Source organism: Ranitomeya imitator, chromosome 5, assembly GCF_032444005.1.
Source record: "Ranitomeya imitator isolate aRanImi1 chromosome 5, aRanImi1.pri, whole genome shotgun sequence".
Taxonomy (NCBI): Eukaryota; Metazoa; Chordata; class Amphibia; order Anura; family Dendrobatidae; genus Ranitomeya; species Ranitomeya imitator.
This window is the reverse complement of record NC_091286.1, coordinates 712,716,931-712,739,678: the sequence shown is the minus strand read 5'-3', so window position 1 is coordinate 712,739,678 and position 22,748 is coordinate 712,716,931. Positions and strand designations below refer to the sequence as shown.

Genomic DNA, 22,748 nt, shown 5'->3' with positions numbered 1-22,748 from the left:
CAGATAATGGAGGAGTGCGGGTCCTGTATATACTGTGTATAGTGTATAGTGGAGTCTGTCAGGAGGAGACTGTGGAGTATGTGCAGATAATGGAGGAGTGCGGGTCCTGTATATACTGTGTATAGTGTATAGTGGAGCCTGTCAGGAGGAGACTGTGGAGTATGTGCAGATAATGGAGGAGTGCGGGTCCTGTATATACTGTGTATAGTGTATAGTGGAGCCTGTCAGGAGGAGACTGTGGAGTATGTGCAGATAATGGAGGAGTGCGGGTCCTGTATATACTGTGTATAGTGTATCCTGGAGTCTGTCAGGAGGAGACTGTGGAGTATGTGCAGATAATGGAGGAGTGCGGGTCCTGTATATACTGTGTATAGTGTATCCTGGAGCCTGTCAGGAGGAGACTGTGGAGTATGTGCAGATAATGGAGGAGTGCGGGTCCTGTATATACTGTGTATAGTGGAGCCTGTCAGGAGGAGACTGTGGAGTATGTGCAGATAATGGGGGAGTGCGGGTCCTGTATATACGGTGTATAGTGGAGTCTGTCAGGAGGAGACTGTGGAGTATGTACAGATAATGGAGGAGTGCGGGTCCTGTATATACTGTGTATCCTGGAGCCTGTCAGGTGGAGACTGTGGAGTATGTGCAGATAATGGGGGAGTGCGGGTCCTGTATATACTGTGTATAGTGTATCCTGGAGTCTGTCAGGAGGAGACTGTGGAGTATGTGCAGATAATGGGGAGTGCGGGTCCTGTATATACTGTGTATAGTGTATAGTGGAGTCTGTCAGGAGGAGACTGTGGAGTATGTGCAGATAATGGAGGAGTGCGGGTCCTGTATATACTGTGTATAGTGGAGTCTGTCAGGAGGAGACTGTGGAGTATGTGCAGATAATGGAGGAGTGCGGGTCCTGTATATACTGTGTATAGTGTATCCTGGAGCCTGTCAGGAGGAGACTGTGGAGTATGTGCAGATAATGGGGGAGTGCGGGTCCTGTATATACTGTGTATAGTGTATAGTGGAGTCTGTCAGGAGGAGACTGTGGAGTATGTGCAGATAATGGAGGAGTGCGGGTCCTGTATATACTGTGTATAGTGTATAGTGGAGTCTGTCAGGAGGAGACTGTGGAGTATGTGCAGATAATGGAGGAGTGCGGGTCCTGTATATACTGTGTATAGTGGAGACTGTGGAGTATGTGCAGATAATGGGGGAGTGCGGGTCCTGTATATACTGTGTATAGTGTATAGTGGAGTCTGTCAGGAGGAGACTGTGGAGTATGTGCAGATAATGGAGGAGTGCGGGTCCTGTATATACTGTGTATAGTGTATCCTGGAGTCTGTCAGGAGGAGACTGTGGAGTATGTACAGATAATGGAGGAGTGCGGGTCCTGTATATACTGTGTATAGTGTATCCTGGAGCCTGTCAGGAGGAGACTGTGGAGTATGTACAGATAATGGAGGAGTGCGGGTCCTGTATATACTGTGTATCCTGGAGTCTGTCAGGAGGAGACTGTGGAGTATGTGCAGATAATGGAGGAGTGCGGGTCCTGTATATACTGTGTATAGTGTATAGTGGAGTCTGTCAGGAGGAGACTGTGGAGTATGTGCAGATAATGGAGGAGTGCGGGTCCTGTATATACTGTGTATAGTGTATCCTGGAGCCTGTCAGGAGGAGACTGTGGAGTATGTGCAGATAATGGAGGAGTGCTGGTCCTGTATATACTGTGTATAGTGTATAGTGGAGTCTGTCAGGAGGAGACTGTGGAGTATGTGCAGATAATGGAGGAGTGCGGGTCCTGTATATACTGTGTATAGTGGAGTCTGTCAGGAGGAGACTGTGGAGTATGTGCAGATAATGGAGGAGTGCGGGTCCTGTATATACTGTGTATAGTGTATAGTGGAGCCTGTCAGGAGGAGACTGTGGAGTATGTGCAGATAATGGAGGAGTGCGGGTCCTGTATATACTGTGTATAGTGTATCCTGGAGTCTGTCAGGAGGAGACTGTGGAGTATGTGCAGATAATGGAGGAGTGCGGGTCCTGTATATACTGTGTATAGTGGAGTCTGTCAGGAGGAGACTGTGGAGTATGTGCAGATAATGGAGGAGTGCGGGTCCTGTATATACTGTGTATAGTGTATAGTGGAGCCTGTCAGGAGGAGACTGTGGAGTATGTGCAGATAATGGAGGAGTGCGGGTCCTGTATATACTGTGTATAGTGTATCCTGGAGTCTGTCAGGAGGAGACTGTGGAGTATGTGCAGATAATGGAGGAGTGCTGGTCCTGTAGACCTAGAGACGTCATCTGTAGAGTTCATTACTATAGAACCAAGGAGGCCATCATGTTGGCTGCCACACGGAGGGGTGCCATCGACTACTGTGGAACTTAAATTTTACTACTGTCCAATCTATCTAGGCGCACGTTACAGCTTAGGAGAGCATTACGCCCCTTATTGTCTCTCCTCAAGGACATAGACATTACTTATAGATGGGGATTCCCATTCCAGCTAATTGCCTTTAAAGGCGGGAAGACTGCCATCTTCCGCAATCTGGGTGTCCTGGCCAACTTGCTAGAAACCTTTTGAGCTACCAATGACTGACCTCCTGGTCTGGCTGCGCTCGCCCCAACTTCCAGACATTCCTCCAAGATGGCTAAAAGCACAGCAATCTAAGCAGCGTAAGAAGACTAGTTCCCTCCTGGACCCAACTTGAGAGGAGCCTTTGCCAAACGCTGTCTTCTCCTCTGATGTTCTTTTACACCTTCATAGTTTGTTATAAGTTCCACTGATTCACGCACCGATTTGGTTTTGACCTGTACGCGCCTTGTCGTGCACAACTTCTTAATAGTTTATAGACCTAGCTACTACACTCTGAGATAGTGTTAGTGAATTGTTGGTTTATCTATTAATCTTCCCCCTACCTCCCTCCTCCCCTCCCCCTCTCCCCTGTATTGTGGACCGACCACGCACCCATATACTTCTCAATACGGCTGGATCCTTCCACAAGATCTAGCTTCTCCTGGCGACTAAACGAAAGTCTACTACAGGACCCGATCTGTGTGTCGGCGGCGAAGGGTGCAATCACAGATTTTGTGGCAAACCATACAGGGGATTCAACGTCCCCTTCAATGTAATGGGAGGCTCTTAAGAGTTTCCTGTGGGGTACACTCATCTCTCAGGGACCCCGTCTTAAAAAAGAACGCCTGGCCAACATAGCTGACCTCTCCTCACACATCCACAAACTAGAGACTCAACACAAGCAGGACCTGTCCCCGCTTACTCTGACGAGTCTGTCCACAGCTAGACAGAAACTACTAACAATCCTGGACCAGAGGTCACGTTATTTTAGAGAACGAATTAGAAGTAGATTCTACCTCCTGGGTAACAAGAGCGGTAAATACTTAGCGAGAGCTCTACATCCACGGGGCCCACAAACCTTTATACCACACATTAAAGACGCCAAGGGTAAAACAGTCCACAGCCCCAAAGAAATCCTGTCCAGCTTCTCTGAAACGGCCCTTTATGTTATATAGAGAGCTGTAGTAATCAAAGACCTTCCCACCCACTCATTCCACGAGAAAATTAATGCATTTATCAAACGCAACAAATTACCCACAATTCCTGTAGAGTGCTTGGATGATCTGGAAAGAGATTTTTCTCTAGATGAGGTCACCTCCGTGATACAAGACATGAAACTAGGCAAAAGTCCTGGCCCTAATGGCTATACAGCAGGCTTCTATAAGCTATTCTCAGATATGCTATGCCCCTCTTTTCTAACAACATGTAATTACATTTTCTCAGGTGGCTCTTTTCCCCCCCTGGCCCTAATGGCCCATATTACGGTTATTCCAAAACAGGGTAAAGACCCTTCGTTTTGTAGCAATTACTGCCCCATCTCACTTATAAACATCGATGTTAAAATTTATGCCAAAATGATATAAAAGAGACTTAATTGCCTCTTGCCCCTCCTAATTAACCAAGACCAGGTGGGCTTCGTGCCCGGAAGGGAGGCTAGGGACAATACCATTAGATCTATCTCCCTGATTGACAGAGCCAACAAAAAAGGTGAGCCTTTGTGTATACTATCGATAGACGCAGAAAAAGCTTTCGATAGGGTCAATTGGGAATTTATGTGCCAAACGCTCAAAGGCATTGGACTACGAAAAAAAGCATTGTGGAGTATCAAATCCCTCTACGAGTCCCCTTCTGCCCAGGTCAGGGTAAACGGCTCATTGTCCAACTCTTTCTGCATACGGAACGGCACGAGGCAGGGGTGTCCGCTGTCCCCTTTACTCTGTGTTAACTATGGACACCTGGCAATCGCTATTCGTAATAACCCCTCCATAGCAGGAATGAAGTTCCAATCAGAAGACCACAAATTGGCATTATTCGCTGACGACATACTCATGTATGTCACCTCCCCTATCACTAGCCTACCTAATATTTTATCAGAATTAAACAGCTATGGAGCCTTAAGTAATTTTAAAATTAAAACGCATAAATCTGAAATGCTAAATATTTTGTTACCGCCCTCCTTAGTTTCACAGTTATGCTCCTCGTTCCCATTTAGATGGCGCTCAGATTCCCTTGCCTATTTAGGTATACACTTAACCACTAAGTTCTCACATCTATGTGATGCGAACCATAAAATTGCACTACACAACGCGGAGCTTGACCTGGGGAAGTGGAACAAACTGCACTCATCTTGGCTTGGAAGAATTAACGCAATCAAAATGGATCTTTTACCACGCCTCCTTTATTTCTTCCAGACCATCCCTCTGTATCTCCCAGCTTCCTTCTTCTCCATGCTCAAATCAGCGATAACAAGATTTGTGTGGTCCGGCAAACGTCCACGGCTGGCATATCCCCTCCTGTGCAGGAATAAACAGTCCAGAGGACTGGGCCTCCCGGATTTCTTGCTCTATAGCTATGCCTCTCTTGAAACCTGCGTTCTCGACCTGTTCCATCACAAGTCAAGTAAGAAATGGGTAGGCCTAGAGATGAAGTTCTCGGGACATGGCTCGGCGACGCACTTCTGGAGAGAGGGCACTGGGGGAATCCGAGGAGATGATCAGCCTTTCGTTACTAGACCTCTAACTCAGTACGTTAAGCATGGCATTCAAAAATTAAACTTTTCCTTTATCCCAGGACCCCTGACACCAATTTTTGAAAACCCAGACTTTCCAGCAGGACAGGATCATGTTCATTCACAAACATAGAGACAGTTGTCCGGTGGTCCATGACTACGTAGATCAAACCTCAATTAAGACCTTGGGGGCTATCTTTGCTCATGGAGAGCCGCCACCGCCGGGCTCGTGGTTCATCTATGAGCAAATCAAAAGCTATCTCAGTGTTATCTAGGCGGGCTGACATCTTTAGACAGCTAACTTCTTTTGAGTCCATGTGCCTGGGTGGGAGCCCCTTGTCCCACACAATATCATTGCTATATAGAATGTTCCAGGGCTACCAGCCAACCTCACTTGACCCTCCTACATTCTTCCTAAAGTGGGACAATGAATTAAGCACGCACCTGACTCCGGAGGAACGCCTCAAGAGTCTGGTATTTACCTTCAGATCTTCGCTTTGCTCAGATTACCAAGAAAGGAGCTATAAACTCCTGGCCAGATGGTACAGATGTCCGTCTAGTATTCACCTTATGTTCCCCACCACCCCCGATACTTGCTGGAGGTGCTGGAGCGACAGAGGTACCTACCCCCACATCTGGTGGTCCTGCCCGCCTATTCACCACTTCTGGGTGGGCATCTTTGCACTTTATAACAAATTATCTCTCTATAGAGTCCAGCCCACCATGGAATTGGCCCTGTTGTCTGTATGCGACCTCTCCATTGCCAAATTCAAGAAAGGTCTATTACGACATTTTCTAACAGCTGCACGTAACGTGATCCCTCGCTTCTGGAAACAGTCAATATCCCCCTCACGTGCTGACTTCGTGGTTGAACTAAATCACATTTACAGGATGGAGTAATTGGTTGGCCAGGACACTAGAACCGCAGATAGTGTTTAACACTTGGTCTCCCTGGATTGCTTTTAGAGAATCTGAGGAACTGAACACTTGGCTACATTGATAGTATTGGTTCCCTTGCGGCCCATAATCAGAACTCCCCTAGACAGTAAACATTGCATTAACAGCCTTACCTTAGCATAAAAGAACAATAGTCTCAATTTAGCCGGGACTGAAGACAAGATTCTCCCTACCCTTATCCCACCCCCCTCCTCCTCACCTCTCCCCCCCCCCCCCCCCTTTTTTTTTTTTTTTCTTTCTCACTCTCTTCTTCTCCCCCTTCTCTTCTTCTTTTCCTTTTCTCTCCACCTCTCTTTATTACTTTCTCTTCGCCTGGCCTGCCTCATATAGATTCCATAACCGACATTGAGTGCTCGGACGAGCCTAGGCACTCTTGCTTTCATCCGGCGGCTTGGCCCCACCTGGAGCTAGTCGTTGGCTGAATAGTGGGAGCTTCTGATACATCATAAGCAATCCTTTTAAACCATTAGACCTCTGATTAAGCCAGAGGTAATTTGTTCACAAAGTTACAACTTTATTGACTTGACGATCAATGTTTAAGTGTTGAAACTTTTAGTATACAGCTGTCCATTTTTGTATCACTTTCACAATCCTGTATGTGCCTATAACTGCATTTGAACATCTGATTACTACTATGTTATTTACATGCAATTCAATAAACTTGATTTACGAAAAAAAAAAATAGGATCGACCAAACAAGGCAAATCTTTGTCGCCAAACCACCACAACCCCTTTGTATACCAGACCAATGCCCAAACCCCATAACTTCCCTCTCCAAAATCACTGAAGGGGAGCTTGCTCATCTTCTCTCCAAATCACACTTCACCACTTCTGCCCTTGACCCCATCCCACCTCCTCCCCAACCTCACCATCACACTAATCCCATCCCTAACCCATCGCTTCAACCTTTCACTAACTTCTGGTACTTTCCCCACTGCCTTCAAACATGCCACAATCACACCTATCCTGAAAAAGCCATCCCTTGACCCAAGCACTATGTCAGCTATTGCCTCATATCTTTGCTCCCATTTGCATCCAATCTCCTTGAGCAGCACATCCATGGTGAACTTTCCTCTCACTTTGCATCTAAAGGTACCGTCACACTAGACGATATCGCTAGCGATCCGTGACGTTCCAGCGTCCTGGCTAGCGATATCGTCCAGTGTGACAGGCAGCAGCGATCAGGCCCCTGCTGTGCTGTCGCTGGTCGGGGAAGAAAGTCCAGAACTTTGTTTCGTCGCTGGACTCCCCGCAGACATCGCTGAATCGGCGTTTGTGACACCGATTCAGCAATGTTTTCGCTGGTAACCAGGGTAAACATCGGGTAACTAAGCGCAGGGCCGCGCTTAGTAACCCGATGTTAACCCTGGTTACCATCGTTAAAGTAAAAAAACAAACACTACATACTTGCCTACCGCTGTCTGTCCTCGGCGCTGTGCTTCTCTGGTCTGGCTGTGAGTGCCGGGCAGCCGGAAAGCAGAGCGGTGACGTCACTGCTCTGCTTTCCGGCCGCTGTGCTCACAGCCAGACCAGAGAAGCAGAGCGCCGGGGACAGACAGCGGTAGGTAAGTATGTAGTGTTTGTTTTTTTACTTTAACAATGGTAACCAGGGTAAACATCGGGTTACTAAGCGCAGCCCTGCGCTTAGTAACCCGATGTTTACCCTGGTTACCGGCATCGTTGGTCGCTGGAGAGCTGTCTGTGTGACAGCTCTCCAGCGACCAAACAGCGACGCTGCAGCGATCCGGATCGTTGTCGGTATCGCTGTAGCGTCGCTTAATGTGACGGTACCTTAACTCTCTCTCTTCGACAACCTACAATCTGGCTTCCTTCCCCACCATTCCACTGAGACTGCCCTGACCAAAATTACTAACGACTTACTTACAGCCAAAGCTAACAGACAGTTCTCTATACTCCTCCTTCTAGACCTGTCCTCTGCCTTCAACACAATTGACCACTGCATCCTACTACAGATCCTCTCTTCCTTTGGGATCAAAGACCTTGCCCTATCTTGGATCTCCTCATACCTTACCAACCGCACATTTAGCGTTTCCTACTCCCATACCTCCTCATCTCGCCCCCTCTCTGTTGGAGTCCCCCAAGGCTCTGTCCTAGGACCCTTACTCTTCTCAATCTATACACTCGGCCTGGGAAAAATTATAAGGTCCTATGGCTTCTAGTACCATCTATATGCTGATGACACTCAGATCTACATCTCTGGCCCAGATGTCACCTCTCTGCTCTCCAGAATCCCAGAGTGTCTATCAACCATATCCTCCTTCTTCTCCTCTCGCTTCCTCAAGCTCAATGTGGACAAATCTGAATTATCTTTCCTCCATATCTCCCCTATCTGATCTATCTATCAAAATAAATGAAATTACACTTTCCCCTGTCCCCAAAATGCACTGCCTCGGAGTAACCCTGGACTCTGCACTGTCCTTCAAACCGCACATCCAAGCTCTCGCCACCTCCTGTCACCTCCAACTCAAAAATATCTCCAGAAGCCGTCCTGTCCTCAACCCTCACCCCACCCAAATGCTTGTGCATGCCCTCATCTCTCACCTCGACTACTGCAACATCCTCCTCTGTGGCCTACCTTCTAACACTCTCACACCCCTCCAGTCCGTCCTTAACTCTGCTGCCCGACTAATTATTCTCTCCCCTCGCTACACTCCTGCTTCCCCTCTTTGCAAATCTCTTCACTGGCTCCCAATGTCCCATCGTATCCAGTTTAAACTACTAACACTGTCCTACAAAGCCATCCATAACCTTTCTCCTCCATATGTTTCCGAACTAGTCTCTCAATATCTTCCCTCACGTAATCTCTGGTCCTCCCAAGACCTCCTCCTTTCCTCCACGCTTATTCGCTCCTCACCAAATCACCTCCAAGACTTCTCCCGAATATCCCCCATCATCTGGAATTCAGTGCTCCAACACATCCGGTTATCCACCACATTTGGATCCTTAAAAAGAAACCTGAAAACCCACCTCTTCAAGGAAGCTTACAGCCTGTAATGACCACACGGCCACCTCATCACCATTGGAGCTACTGCAACCCCCCCGACCTCCTGTCCCCTTCCCCATAATCATATAGAATGTAAGCCCACAAGGGCAGGGTCCTCTTCCCTCTGTATCAGTCTGTTATTGTTAATTTATTTACTGTAAGGCTAGGTTCCCATTCCGTTAATGGGACCGTGCTAACGGACAGCGTTGCACGGCGAAATTAACGCCGTGCAACGCGTCCGTTAGCGCGCCCATTAACCGCAGTGGGGACGCGCATCACTAGCGCGTGCCATTTTTGGCACGCGCTAGCGATGTGCCGGTGTTTTGTGGCGCGCCACGGACGCTGCTTCGTCCGAGGCGCGCCTGCGGTCCGTTCCCCGCTCTCGGAGATCTGCGAGAGCGGGGACGTTTAACGCGACCCCTTTATATCACATTGCGTTAGCGCAATCCGCTGGCGCTAAACGGATTGCACTAATGCAATCTGAACCTAGCCTAAGTGATATTTGTATTTTGATATAATCCCTTCTCATGTACAGCACCATGGAATTAATGGTGCTATATAAATAAATAATAATAAACACCCTATCAAGGAATCTATTATATATAACCTGCAACATTATACTTTTCCAGAAAGGTATCCAGTCCCCTCTTAAATTTTAGTAATGAATCACTCATTACAACATCATACGGCAGAGCGTTGCATAGTCACACTGCTCTTACAGGAAAGAACCCGCGTCTGTTATTATGCTTAAACCTTCTTTCCTCCAGACGTAGAGGATGCCCCCTTGTCCCTGTTTCAGGTCTATGATTAAAAAGATCATCAGAAAGGTCTTTGTACTGTCCCCTCATATATTTATACATTAAAATAAGATCACCCCTTAGTCTTCGTTTTTCCAAACTAAATAGCCCCAAGTGTAATAACCTATCTTGGTATTGCAGACCCCCCAGTCCTCTAATAACCTTGGTCGCTCTTCTCTGCACCCGCTCCAGTTCAGCTATGTCTTTCTTATACACCGGAGACCAGAACTGTGCACAGTATTCTAAGTGTGGTCGCACTAGTGACTTGTATAGAGGTAAAATTATGTTCTCCTATTGTACCCTGTCATCCCCAGTCTCTCCCTCAATCATTAAGATGGCGACAGGACTGGAGCCCCCAGATCATCCATTGAGCAACCCAACAAGGATGGACGAGGACAGGAAAGAGATTACATGGAGAATAACGAACCTCGCCTTAGAGATCATCTCCCTGCTGAGTGGAGAGGTAAACTCTTCTATATTTCTATTATTATCTGCTGAGTGGAGAGGTAAACTCTTCTATATTTCTATTATCTGCTGAGCGGAGAGGTAAACTCTTCTATATTTCTATTATTATCTGCTGAGTGGAGAGGTAAACTCTTCTATATTTCTATTATCTGCTGAGTGGAGAGGTAAACTCTTCTATATTTCTATTATCTGCTGAGCGGAGAGGTAAACTCTTCTATATTTCTATTATTATCTGCTGAGTGGAGAGGTAAACTCTTCTATATTTCTATTATCTGCTGAGTGGAGAGGTAAACTCTTCTATATTTCTATTATTATCTGCTGAGTGGAGAGGTAAACTCTTCTATATTTCTATTATTATCTGCTGAGCGGAGAGGTAAACTCTTCTATATTTCTATTATTATCTGCTGAGTGGAGAAGTAAACTCTTCTATATTTCTATTATTATCTGCTGAGTGGAGAGGTAACATAGTAACATAGTTAGTAAGGCCGAAAAAAGACATTTGTCCATCCAGTTCAGCCTATATTCCATCATAATAAATCCCCAGATCTACGTCCTTCTACAGAACCTAATAATTGTATGATACAATATTGTTCTGCTCCAGGAAGACATCCAGGCCTCTCTTGAACCCCTCGACTGAGTTCGCCATCACCACCTCCTCAGGCAAGCAATTCCAGATTCTCACTGCCCTAACAGTAAAGAATCCTCTTCTATGTTGGTGGAAAAACCTTCTCTCCTCCAGACGCAAAGAATGCCCCCTTGTGCCCGTCACCTTCCTTGGTATAAACAGATCCTCAGCGAGATATTTGTATTGTCCCCTTATATACTTATACATGGTTATTAGATCGCCCCTCAGTCGTCTTTTTTCTAGACTAAATAATCCTAATTTCGCTAATCTATCTGGGTATTGTAGTTCTCCCATCCCCTTTATTAATTTTGTTGCCCTCCTTTGTACTCTCTCTAGTTCCATTATATCCTTCCTGAGCACCGGTGCCCAAAACTGGACACAGTACTCCATGTGCGGTCTAACTAGGGATTTGTACAGAGGCAGTATAATGCTCTCATCATGTGTATCCAGACCTCTTTTAATGCACCCCATGATCCTGTTTGCCTTGGCAGCTGCTGCCTGGCACTGGCTGCTCCAGGTAAGTTTATCATTAACTAGGATCCCCAAGTCCTTCTCCCTGTCAGATTTACCCAGTGGTTTCCCGTTCAGTGTGTAATGGTGATATTGATTCCCTCTTCCCATGTGTATAACCTTACATTTATCATTGTTAAACCTCATCTGCCACCTTTCAGCCCAAGTTTCCAACTTATCCAGATCCATCTGTAGCAGAATACTATCTTCTCTTGTATTAACTGCTTTACATAGTTTTGTATCATCTGCAAATATCGATATTTTACTGTGTAAACCTTCTACCAGATCATTAATGAATATGTTGAAGAGAACAGGTCCCAATACTGACCCCTGCGGTACCCCACTGGTCACAGCGACCCAGTTAGAGACTATACCATTTATAACCACCCTCTGCTTTCTATCACTAAGCCAGTTACTAACCCATTTACACACATTTTCCCCCAGACCAAGCATTCTCATTTTGTGTACCAACCTCTTGTGCGGCACGGTATCAAACGCTTTGGAAAAATCGAGATATACCACGTCCAATGACTCACCGTGGTCCAGTCTATAGCTTACCTCTTCATAAAAACTGATTAGATTGGTTTGACAGGAGCGATTTCTCATAAACCCATGCTGATATGGAGTTAAACAGTTATTCTCATTGAGATAATCCAGAATAACATCCCTCAGAAACCCTTCAAATATTTTACCAACAATAGAGGTTAGACTTACTGGCCTATAATTTCCAGGTTCACTTTTAGAGCCCTTTTTGAATATTGGCACCACATTTGCTATGCGCCAGTCCTGCGGAACAGACCCTGTCGCTATAGAGTCACTAAAAATAAGAAATAATGGTTTATCTATTACATTACTTAGTTCTCTTAGTACTCGTGGGTGTATGCCATCCGGACCCGGAGATTTATCTATTTTAATCTTATTTAGCCGGTTTCGCACCTCTTCTTGGGTTAGATTGGTGACCCTTAATATAGGGTTTTCATTGTTTCTTGGGATTTCACCTAGCATTTCATTTTCCACCGTGAATACCGTGGAGAAGAAGGTGTTTAATATGTTAGCTTTTTCCTCGTCATCTACAACCATTCTTTCCTCACTATTTTTTAAGGGGCCTACATTTTCAGTTTTTATTCTTTTACTATTGATATAGTTGAAGAACAGTTTGGGATTAGTTTTACTCTCCTTAGCAATGTGCTTCTCTGTTTCCTTTTTGGCAGCTTTAATTAGTTTTTTAGATAAAGTATTTTTCTCCCTATAGTTTTTTAGAGCTTCAATGGTGCCATCCTGCTTTAGTAGTGCAAATGCTTTCTTTTTACTGTTAATTGCCTGTCTTACTTCTTTGTTTAGCCACATTGGGTTTTTCCTATTTCTAGTCCTTTTATTCCCACAAGGTATAAACCGCTCACACTGCCTATTTAGGATGTTCTTAAACATTTCCCATTTATTATCTGTATTCTCATTTCTGAGGATATTGTCCCAGTCTACCAGATTAAGGGCATCTCTAAGCTGGTCAAACTTTGCCTTCCTAAAGTTCAGTGTTTTTGTGACTCCCTGACAAGTCCCCCTAGTGAAAGACAGGTGAAACTGCACAATATTGTGGTCGCTATTTCCTAGATGCCCAACCACCTGCAGATTTGTTATTCTGTCAGGTCTATTAGATAGTATTAGGTCTAAAAGTGCTGCTCCTCTGGTTGGATTCTGCACCAATTGTGAAAGATAATTTTTCTTGGTTATTAGCAGAAACCTGTTGCCTTTATGGGTTTCACAGGTTTCTGTTTCCCAGTTAATATCCGGGTAGTTAAAGTCCCCCATAACCAGGACCTCATTATGGGTTGCAGCTTCATCTATCTGCTTTAGAAGTAGACTTTCCATGCTTTCTGTTATATTTGGGGGTTTGTAACAACAATATAGAAGGTAAACTCTTCTATATTTCTATTATTATCTGCTGAGTGGAGAGGTAAACTCTTCTATATTTCTATTATCTGCTGAGTGGAGAAGTAAACTCATATTATTTATTATTATTATTTATTGTTATAGCGCCATTTAACACCTTAGCGACCGCCGATACGCCTTTTAACGGCGGCCGCTAAGGGTACTTAAACCACAGTGCCGTTAATTAACGGCGCTGTGGAAAAAGTACATAGCGCCCCCAGAGGCCGATTTTCTCCGGGGTCTCGGCTGCCGAGGGTAGCCGAGACCCCAGAGAACATGATTCGGGGGGTTTTTAACCCACCCCGCATTTGCGATCGCCGGTAATTAACCGTTTACCGGCGATCGCAAAAAAAAAAAAAAGCGATCTTTTTAATTTCTCTGTCCTCCGATGTGATCGCACATCGGAGGACAGAGAAAAGGGGTCCCAGGTGGCCCCCCAATACTCACCTAGCTCCCCCGATGCTCCTTGTGTCTCCCGGTGGGCGCCCCCATCTTCAAAATGCGGGCGCATGCGCAGTGCGCCCACCGGCCGGCATCGGGAGAATCTTTGGGGTCTCGGCTGCCAGGGGTAGCCGAGACCCCAAAGAGCATGATCGGGGTCGGTTTTACCGACCCCTGTTTTGCGATCGCCGGTAATTAACTGTTTACCGGCGACCGCAAAAAAAAAAAAAAAAACGTAAAATGTAATTCTCTGTCCTCTGATGTGATCGCACATCAGAGGACAGAGAAATAGGGGGATTCGGGGACCCTAGCATACTCACCTAGGTCCCTGGATCCTCTTGCTGCTCCTCCTGGCCGCCGGCAGAAGAACATGGCGGACGCATGCCCAGTGCGCCTGCCATCTGTCTCCATCTGCCGGCCGGCAGGAGAACAGCAGTTGGGGCTAAAATTAGGGGTAGGGGTAGGGTTAGTGGTAGGGTTAGGGTAGGGTTAGCGGTAGGGGTAGGGTTAGGTTAGGGGTAGGGTTAGGTTAGGGGTAGGGTTAGGTTAGGGGTAGGGTTAGGTTAGGGGTAGGGTTAGGTTAGGGGTAGGGTTAGGGTTGGGGCTAAATTTAGGGTTAGGGTTGGGGCTAAATTTAGGGTTAGGGTTGGGGCTAAACTTAGGGTTAGGGTTGGGGCTAAACTTAGGGTTAGGCGTCTTTCACACTTACGTCGGTACGGGGCCGTCGCAATGCGTCGGCCCGACATACCGACGCACGTTGTGAAAATTGTGCACAACGTGGGCAGCAGCTGTAGTTTTTCAACGCATCCGCTGCCCAATCTATGTCCTGGGGAGGAGGGGGCGGAGTTACGGCCACGCATGCGCGGTCAGAAATGGCGGATGCGACGTACAAAAAACATTTCATTGAACGTTTTTTTTGTGCCGACGGTCCGCCAAAACACAACTGATCCAGTGCACGACGGACGCGACGTGTGGCCATCCGTCACGATCCGTCGGCAATACAAGTCTATGGGCAAAAAACGCATCCTGCGGGCACATTTGCAGGATCCGTTTCTTGTCCAAAACGACGGATTGCGACGGAATGCCAAACGACGCAAGTGTGAAAGTAGCCTTAGGGTTGGGGCTAAAGTTAGGGCTAGGGTTGGGGCTAAAGTTAGGGTTAGAGCTGGGGTTAGGGTTAGGGTTTGGATTAGGGTTGGTATTAGGGTTAGGGTTGGCATTAGGGTTACGCTTGGGATTAGGGTTAAGGTTAGGGTTGTGATTAGGGGTGTATTGGGATTAGGTTTGAGGTTAGGGTTGAGATTAGGGGTGTGTTGGATTTAGGGTTTTGATTAGGGTTAGGGTTGACATTAGGGTTGTTTTGGGGTAAGGGTTGTGATTATTGTTAGGGTTAGTGATTAGGATTATGGATTAGGGTTAGGGGTGTGTTGGATTTAGGGTTTTGATTAGGGTTATGGTTAGGGTTGACATTAGGGTTGTTTTGGGGTAAGGGTTGTGATTATCGTTGGGGTTAGTGATTAGGATTATGGGTTGGGATTAGGGTTAGGGGTGTGTTGGGGTTAGGGTTGGAGCTAGAATTGGGGGGTTTACACTGTTTAGGTACATCAGGGGGTCTCCAAACACGACAGCCAATTTTGCGCTCAAAAAGTCAAATGGTGCTCCCTCCCTTCTGAGCTCTGCCGTGCGCCCAAACAGTGGGTTACCCCCACATATGGGGCATCAGCGTACTCTGGATAAATTGGACAACAACTTCTGGGGTCCAATTTCTCTTGTTACCCTTGTGAAAATAAAAACTTGGGGGCTACAATATCTTTTTTGTGAAAAAAAAAAATATTTTTTATTTTCACGACTCTGCATTCTAAACTTCTGTGAAGCACTTGGGCATTCAAAGTTCTCACCACACATCTAGATAAGTTCCTTGGGGGGTCTAGTTTCCAAAATGGGGTCACTTGTGGGGGGTTACTACAGTTTAGGTATATCAGGGGCTCTGCAATCGCAACATAATGCCCACAGACCATTCTATCAAAGTCTGCATTCCAAAAAGGCACTCCTTCCCTTCCGAGCTCTGCCGTGCGCCCAAACAGTGGTTTACCCCCACATATGGCGCATCAGCGTACTCGGGATAAATTGCACAACAACTATTGCAGTCCAATTTCTCCTGTTACCCTTGTGAAAATAAAAACTTGGGGGCTACAATATCTTTTTTGTGGAAAAAAAAATATTTTTTATTTTCACGGCTCTGCATTATAAACTTCTGTGAAGCACTTGGGCATTCAAGGTTCTCACCACACATCTAGATAAGTTCCATGGGGGGTCTAGTTTCCAAAATGGTGTCACTTGTGGGGGGTTTCCACTGTTTAGGCACATCAGGGGCTCTCCAAACGCGACATGGCGTCCGATCTCAATTCTAGCCAATTCTACATTGAAAAAGTAAAACGGCACTCTTTCTCTTCCAAGCTCTGCGGTGCGCCCAAACAGTGGTTTACCCCCACATATTGGGTATCGACGTACTCAGGAGAAATTGCACAACAACTTTAGTGGTCTAATTTCTCCTGTTACCCTTGTGAAAATAAAAATTTGTGGGCAAAAAGATAATTTTTGTGTAAACAAAAGCGATTTTTTATTTTCACGGCTCTACGTTATAAACTTCTGTGAAGCACTTGGGGGTTCAAAGTTCTCACCACACATCTAGATAAGTTCCTTAAGGGGTCTAGTTTCCAAAATGGTGTCACTTGTGGGGAGTTTCCGCTGTTTAGGCACATCAGGGGCTCTCTAAACGTGACATGGCGTCCGATCTCAATTCCAGCCAATTCTGCATTGAAAAAGTCAAACGGCGCTCCTTCACTTCTAAGTTCTGCGGTGCGCCCAAAAAGTGGTTTACCCCCACATATGGGGTATTGGCGTATTCAGGAGAAATTGCATAACAAAAATTATGGTTACATTTCTGTTTTTACACTTGTGAAAATAAAAAAAATGGTTCTGAATTAAGATGTTTGCAAAAAAAAGTTAAATGTTCATTTTTTTCCTTCCACATTGTTTCAGTTCCTGTGAAGCACGTAAAGGGTTAATAAACTTCTTGAATGTGGTTTTGAGAACCTTGAGGGGTGTAGTTTTTAGAATGGTGTCACACTTCATTATTTTCTATCATATAGACCCCTCAAAATGACTTCAAATGTGATGTGGTCCCTAAAAAAAAAATGGTGTTGTAAAAATGAGAAATTGCTGGTCAACTTTTAACCCTTATAACTCCCTAACAAAAAAAAATTTTGTTTCCAAAATTGTGCTGATGTAAAGTAGACGTGTGGGAAATGTTATTTATTAACTATTTTTCGTGACACATCTCTCTGATTTAAGGGCATAAAAATACAAAGTTTAAAAATTGCAAAATTTTAAAAATTTTCGCCATATTTCCGTTTTTTTCATAAATAATCGCAAGTAATATCAAAGAAATGTTACCACTAACATGAAGTACAATATGTCACGAAAAAACAATCTCAGAATCAGCGGGATCCGTTGAAGCGTTCCAGAGTTATAACCTCATAAAGTGACAGTGGTCAGAATTGCAAAAATTGGCCTGGTCATTAAGTACCAAATTGGCTCTGTCACTAAGGGGTTAAGGAGGGGTATACATAATAAAGACAAGTACAATAATCTTAAACAATACAAGTCATAACTGGTACAGGAGGAGAGAGGACCCTGCCCGCGAGGGCTCACAATCTACAAGGGATGGGTGAGAATACAGTAGGTGAGGGTAGAGATGGTCATGCAGTGGTTTGGTCGATCGGTGGTAACTGCAGGTTGTAGGCTTGTCGGAAGAGGTAGGTCTTCAGGCTCTTTTTGAAGGTTTCGATGTTAGGCGAGAGTCTGATGTGTTGTGGTAGAGCGTTCCAGAGTAGGGGTGATACGCGAGAGAAATCTTGTATACGATGGTGGGAAGAGGAGATAAGAGGGGAGTAGAGAAGGAGATCTTGTGAGGATCGGAGGTTGCGTGTAGGTAAGTACCGGGAGACGAGGTCACAGATGTATGGAGAAGACAGGTTGTGGATGGCTTTGTATGTCATGGTTAGGGTTTTGTACTGGAGTCTCTGGGTGATGGGGAGCCAGTGAAGGGATTGACAGAGGGGAGAGGCCGGGGAATAGTGGGGGGCAGGTGGATTAGTCGGGCAGCAGAGTTTAGAATAGATTGGAGGGGTGCGAGAGTGTTGGAGGGGAGGCCACAGAGCAGGAGGTTTCAGTAGTCAAGGCGGGAGATGATGAGGGCATGGACTAGCGTTTCTGCAGATTCATGGTTGAGGAATGAACGGATTTGTGAAATATTTTTGAGTTGAAGTCGGCAGGAAGTGGAAAGGGCTTGGATATGTGGTTTGAAGGAGAGATCAGCGTCAAGGATTACCCCGAGGCAGCGAGCTTGTGGGACTGGGGAGAGTGGGCCGCCATTTACTGTAATTGGGGGGGGGGGGGGGGAAAGATGATGAATTCTGTTTTGTCCATGTTAAGTTTCAGAAATCTAGCGGAGAAGAAGGATGAAATAGTGGACAGACATTGAGGGATTCTGGTTAGTAGGGTGGTGATATCTGGTCCAGAGATGTAGATCTGTGTGTCATCAGCATAGAGGTGATACTGAAAGCCATGAGATTCTATGAGCTGTCCCAGGCCAAAGTTGTAAATGGAGAAGGGCAGGGGCCCTAGGACTGAACCTTGTGGGACTCCGACAGATAGGAGGCGAGGTGAGGAGGTGGTGTGTGTGAGTGGGAGACGCTGAATGTCCGGTCTGTTAGGTATGATGAGATCCAGGATAGGGCCAAGTCTGTGATGCCAATGGATGAGAGGGTCTGTAATAATAGGGAATGGTCCACTGTGTCAAAGGCAGCCGACAGGTCCAGGAGGAGGAGGACAGAGTAGTGTCGCTTGCTCTTGGCGGTTAAAAGGTCATTGGTGACCTTAGTTAGGGCAGTTTCAGTGGAGTGGTGTGACCGGAAGCCAGATTGTAAGCGGTCAAAGAGGGAGCAAGAAGAGAGATGGGAGGACAGTTCAAGATGGACTTGTTGTTCCAGTAGTTTGGAGGCATAGGGGAGAAGTGATATAGGGCGATGGCTAGATACAGAGGATGGGTCAAGAGAGGGCTTTTTGAGGATAGGTGTGATGGAGGCATGTTTAAAGCTTGAGGGGAAAACACCAGTTGTTAGTGATAGGTTGAAGAGATGGGTTAGGGTTGGGATGAAGACTGTGGTGAGGTTTGGGATGAGGTGGGATGGGAGGGGGTCAAGTGCACAGGTGGTGAGATGCGATCTTGAGAGTAGAGTGGAGAGTCCGTCTTCTGTAATGGTGGAGAAGTTGGTTTTGGAGGTGGAGGGCTGGGAAGTCGGGAGGAAGGGCTCTGGGGGTTGTTGACCAAAACTGTCTCTGATGCTATCAATATTCTGCTTGAAAAATGAGGCAAAGTCTTCAGCAGAGATAAGTAGGGAGGGAGGAGGTGCTGGGGGACGGAGGAGAGAATTGAAGGTGTTGAATAACTGTTTAGGGTTGTGAGAGAGGGAGGATATGAGAGATGAGAAGTAGGTTTGTTTAGCTGTGGCGAGTGTGGTCTTGAAAGTAGTGAGGGACTGTTTGAATGCGATGAAGTGCTCGTTAGAGTGGGATCTTTTCCATCTGCGCTCAGCAGCCCTGGAAGCTCGCCTCAGTTCTTTGGTCAGGCTGGTGTGCCAGGGCTGTCTGTTGATTTTGCGAGCTTTGGTGTGTATAAGTGGGGCAGCAGATTCCAAAGCTACAGCTATTGTTGTGTTATAAAAAGAGGCAGCGGCATCCGCATTGTGTATGGAACTTATGTATGTGAGAGGGAGGAGGGATTCAGAGAATGAATGTAGGTCAAGATGTTTAAGATTTCTGCGAGGGTGTGAAAGTTTGTGGGGTGGGGATTGTAGACATGGAATGGAGAGAGATGAGAAGGTTGTGGTCAGAGTGGAAGAGGTGAGTTAGAGAGGTTAGATAGAGAGCAGAGGCAGGTGAGGATGAGGTCCAGTGTGTGACCATCTTTGTGGGTGGCTGCAGAAGACCATTGAGTGAGGCCGAATGAGGAAGTGAGAGAAGTTTAATGGCAGCTGAGGGAAGTGTCAATGGGTATGTTGAAGTCGCCCATGATGATAGTGGGGATGTCCGTGGAAAGGAAATGAAGTAGCCAGGTGGTGAAGTGGTCAAAGGAGGTGGTGGCTGGCCCTGGGGGGCGGTAAATGACAGTCAGTTGGAGGTTGGAGGGGGAGTAGATGCACAAAGAGTGCACCTCAAAGGAAGGGAGGGTAACAGAGGGTGGCAGTGGGATTGGGGTGAAGGAGCAGTTATCTGACAGGAAAAAACCAACTCCTCCGCCATGCTTGCTGCTGGGGCGGGGTGTGTGGGAAAGGTGGAAGCCACCGTAAGAGAGTGCAGCAGGGGAGACTGTGTCAGAAGGGCTGAGCCAGGTTTCAGTGATGTCTGCCTGTATCTTTCGATCTTCACCCTGACGGCTGTATCCAGCACACTGCTGACAGAGCGGCCCGGACAGCACCACCACCAAACCACTGGCAGTAACTTGGAGATCGAGAGTCAACACAAACTACCAGGGTCCTCGGACCTCCCAAACAGCAGGGAGTAATCCAGGTAGTCAGTGCCACATGAGCTCTCCTGCTGAGATGGACGGGCAGCTGCAGAGACCACACATAAAATGTCATGTTCTTATGTTTCCTTATGTGTAATATTCATCAACATCTCTCCATATACAGGATTACACCATAGAGAAGACATCAGGTGACTGTGTGACTCCCATCATCCATCTCCATGTATCCGGAAGAAGGAGCAGGAGTGAGAGCCCCATCACAGAAGCCCCACACTCCCCGATGTCTGAGAAGAAGGTCCTAGATCTCACCACCGAGATCACAGAGCTGCTGACTGGAGAGGTGACTGCTGGGAAATGATACAGTATACACTGGAGGATTATGGGTGATGAGAGGAGACTGCTGGGAGATTATACAGTATACACTGGAGGATTCTGGGTGATGAGAGGAGACTGCTGGGAAATTATACAGTACTAGATTGTGGCCCGATTCTAACGCATCAGGTATTCTAGAATATACATGTCCCTGTAGTATATGGACAATGATGATTCCAGAATTCGCGGCAGACTGTGCCCGTCGCTGATTGGTCGAGGCCTGGCGGCCTCGATCAATCAGAGACACGGGATTTCCAGGACAGACAGACAGAAAAACCCTTAGACAATTATATATGTAGATACACTGGAGGATTCTGGGTGATGGGAGGAGACTGCTGGGAGATTATACAGTGTACACTGGAGGATTCTGGGTGATGAGAGGAGACTGCTGGGAGATTATACAGTGTACACTGGAGGATTCTGGGTGATGAGAGGAGACTGCTGGGAGATTATACTGTATACACTGGAGGATTCTGGGTGATGAGAGGAGACTGCTGGGAGATTATACAGTATACGCTGGGAGATTATACAGTATACACTGGAGGATTCTGGGTGATGAGAGGAGACTGCTGGGAGATTATACAGTATACACTGGAGGATTCTAGGTGACGAGAGGAGACTGCTGGGAGATTATACAGTATATACTGGAGGATTCTGGGTGATGTGAGGAGACTGCTGGGAGATTATACAGTATACGCTGGGAGATTATACTGTATACACTGGAGGATTCTGGGTGATGTGAGGAGACTGCTGGGAGATTATACAGTATACGCTGGGAGATTATACAGTATACACTGGAGGATTCTGGGTGATGAGAGGAGACTGCTGGGAGATTATACAGTATACACTGGAGGATTCTGGGTGATGAGAGGAGACTGCTGGGAGATTATACAGTATACACTGGAGGATTCTGGGTGATGAGAGGAGACTGCTGGGAAATTATACAGTACTAGATTGTGGCCCGATTCTAACGCATCAGGTATTCTAGAATATACATGTCCCTGTAGTATATGGACAATGATGATTCCAGAATTCGCGGCAGACTGTGCCCGTCGCTGATTGGTCGAGGCCTGGCGGCCTCGATCAATCAGAGACGCGGGATTTCCAGGACAGACAGACAGAAAAACCCTTAGACAATTATATATGTAGATACACTGGAGGATTCTGGGTGATGGGAGGAGACTGCTGGGAGATTATACACTGGAGGATTCTGGGTGATGAGAGGAGACTGCTGGGAGATTATACAGTATATACTGGAGGATTCTGGGTGATGAGAGGAGACTGCTGGGAGATTATACAGTATATACTGGAGGATTCTGGGTGATGGGAGGAGACTGCTGGCAGATTATACAGTATACACTGGAGGATTCTGGGGGATGTTGGTATACAGCGGCTGCAGAATAATTTGGACAGTGACATAAGTTTTGGGATTTTAGCTGTTTACCAAAAGGTGTTCAAGATAGTTCTATAATCAATCTGGGATAACCGTGCCAACTCTCAGCTTTAATTTGAGAGGAGTCATATCCTAATTGGAGAAAGGGGTTAGGAATTACAGCTTTAGGCCGGCGTCACACTTGCGAGTTTTACGGACGTAAGAGCGCAGAAACTACGTCCGTAAAACTCGCAAAACATACGGCACAATTATTCTCTATGCCCCTGCTCCTATCTACCGTATTTTATGGATCCGTATTTTACGGCTTTCTACGGCCGTAGAAAATCGCAGCATACTGCGTTTGTCACCGTACTGCGCAAGAAATACGCCAATGAAAGTCTATGGAAGCCTGAAAAATACGGATCACACACGGACCAGCAGTGTGACTTGCGAGAAATACGCAGCGCTGTTAGAGAGAAAAGCCGGCAATTCAGCGCGGTGTACAGTAAAATCACACTGACAGCTTACAGAAGAATAGGTAGAATAAATGTGTACACATAGAATAGATTATATATATATATATATATACCCGACATATGAGACTTGGTTTACA

General features: G+C 46.3%; 1 protein-coding gene across 2 annotated transcripts in view; it reads left to right on the top strand.

Moving 5' to 3' along the window:
* The window catches only part of LOC138638927 (zinc finger protein 850-like), a 72,373-nt gene that overhangs the window by 22,013 nt on the left and 27,612 nt on the right, over positions 1–22,748 (top strand). For both annotated transcript variants that reach the window (XM_069728680.1, XM_069728681.1), the window contains exons 2-3: positions 10,150–10,298; positions 20,558–20,731. In XM_069728680.1, the coding sequence (XP_069584781.1) occupies positions 10,170–10,298; positions 20,558–20,731 (303 nt within the window). In that variant the 5' untranslated portion in view covers positions 10,150–10,169. The remainder of the gene's footprint in view (positions 1–10,149; positions 10,299–20,557; positions 20,732–22,748) is intronic.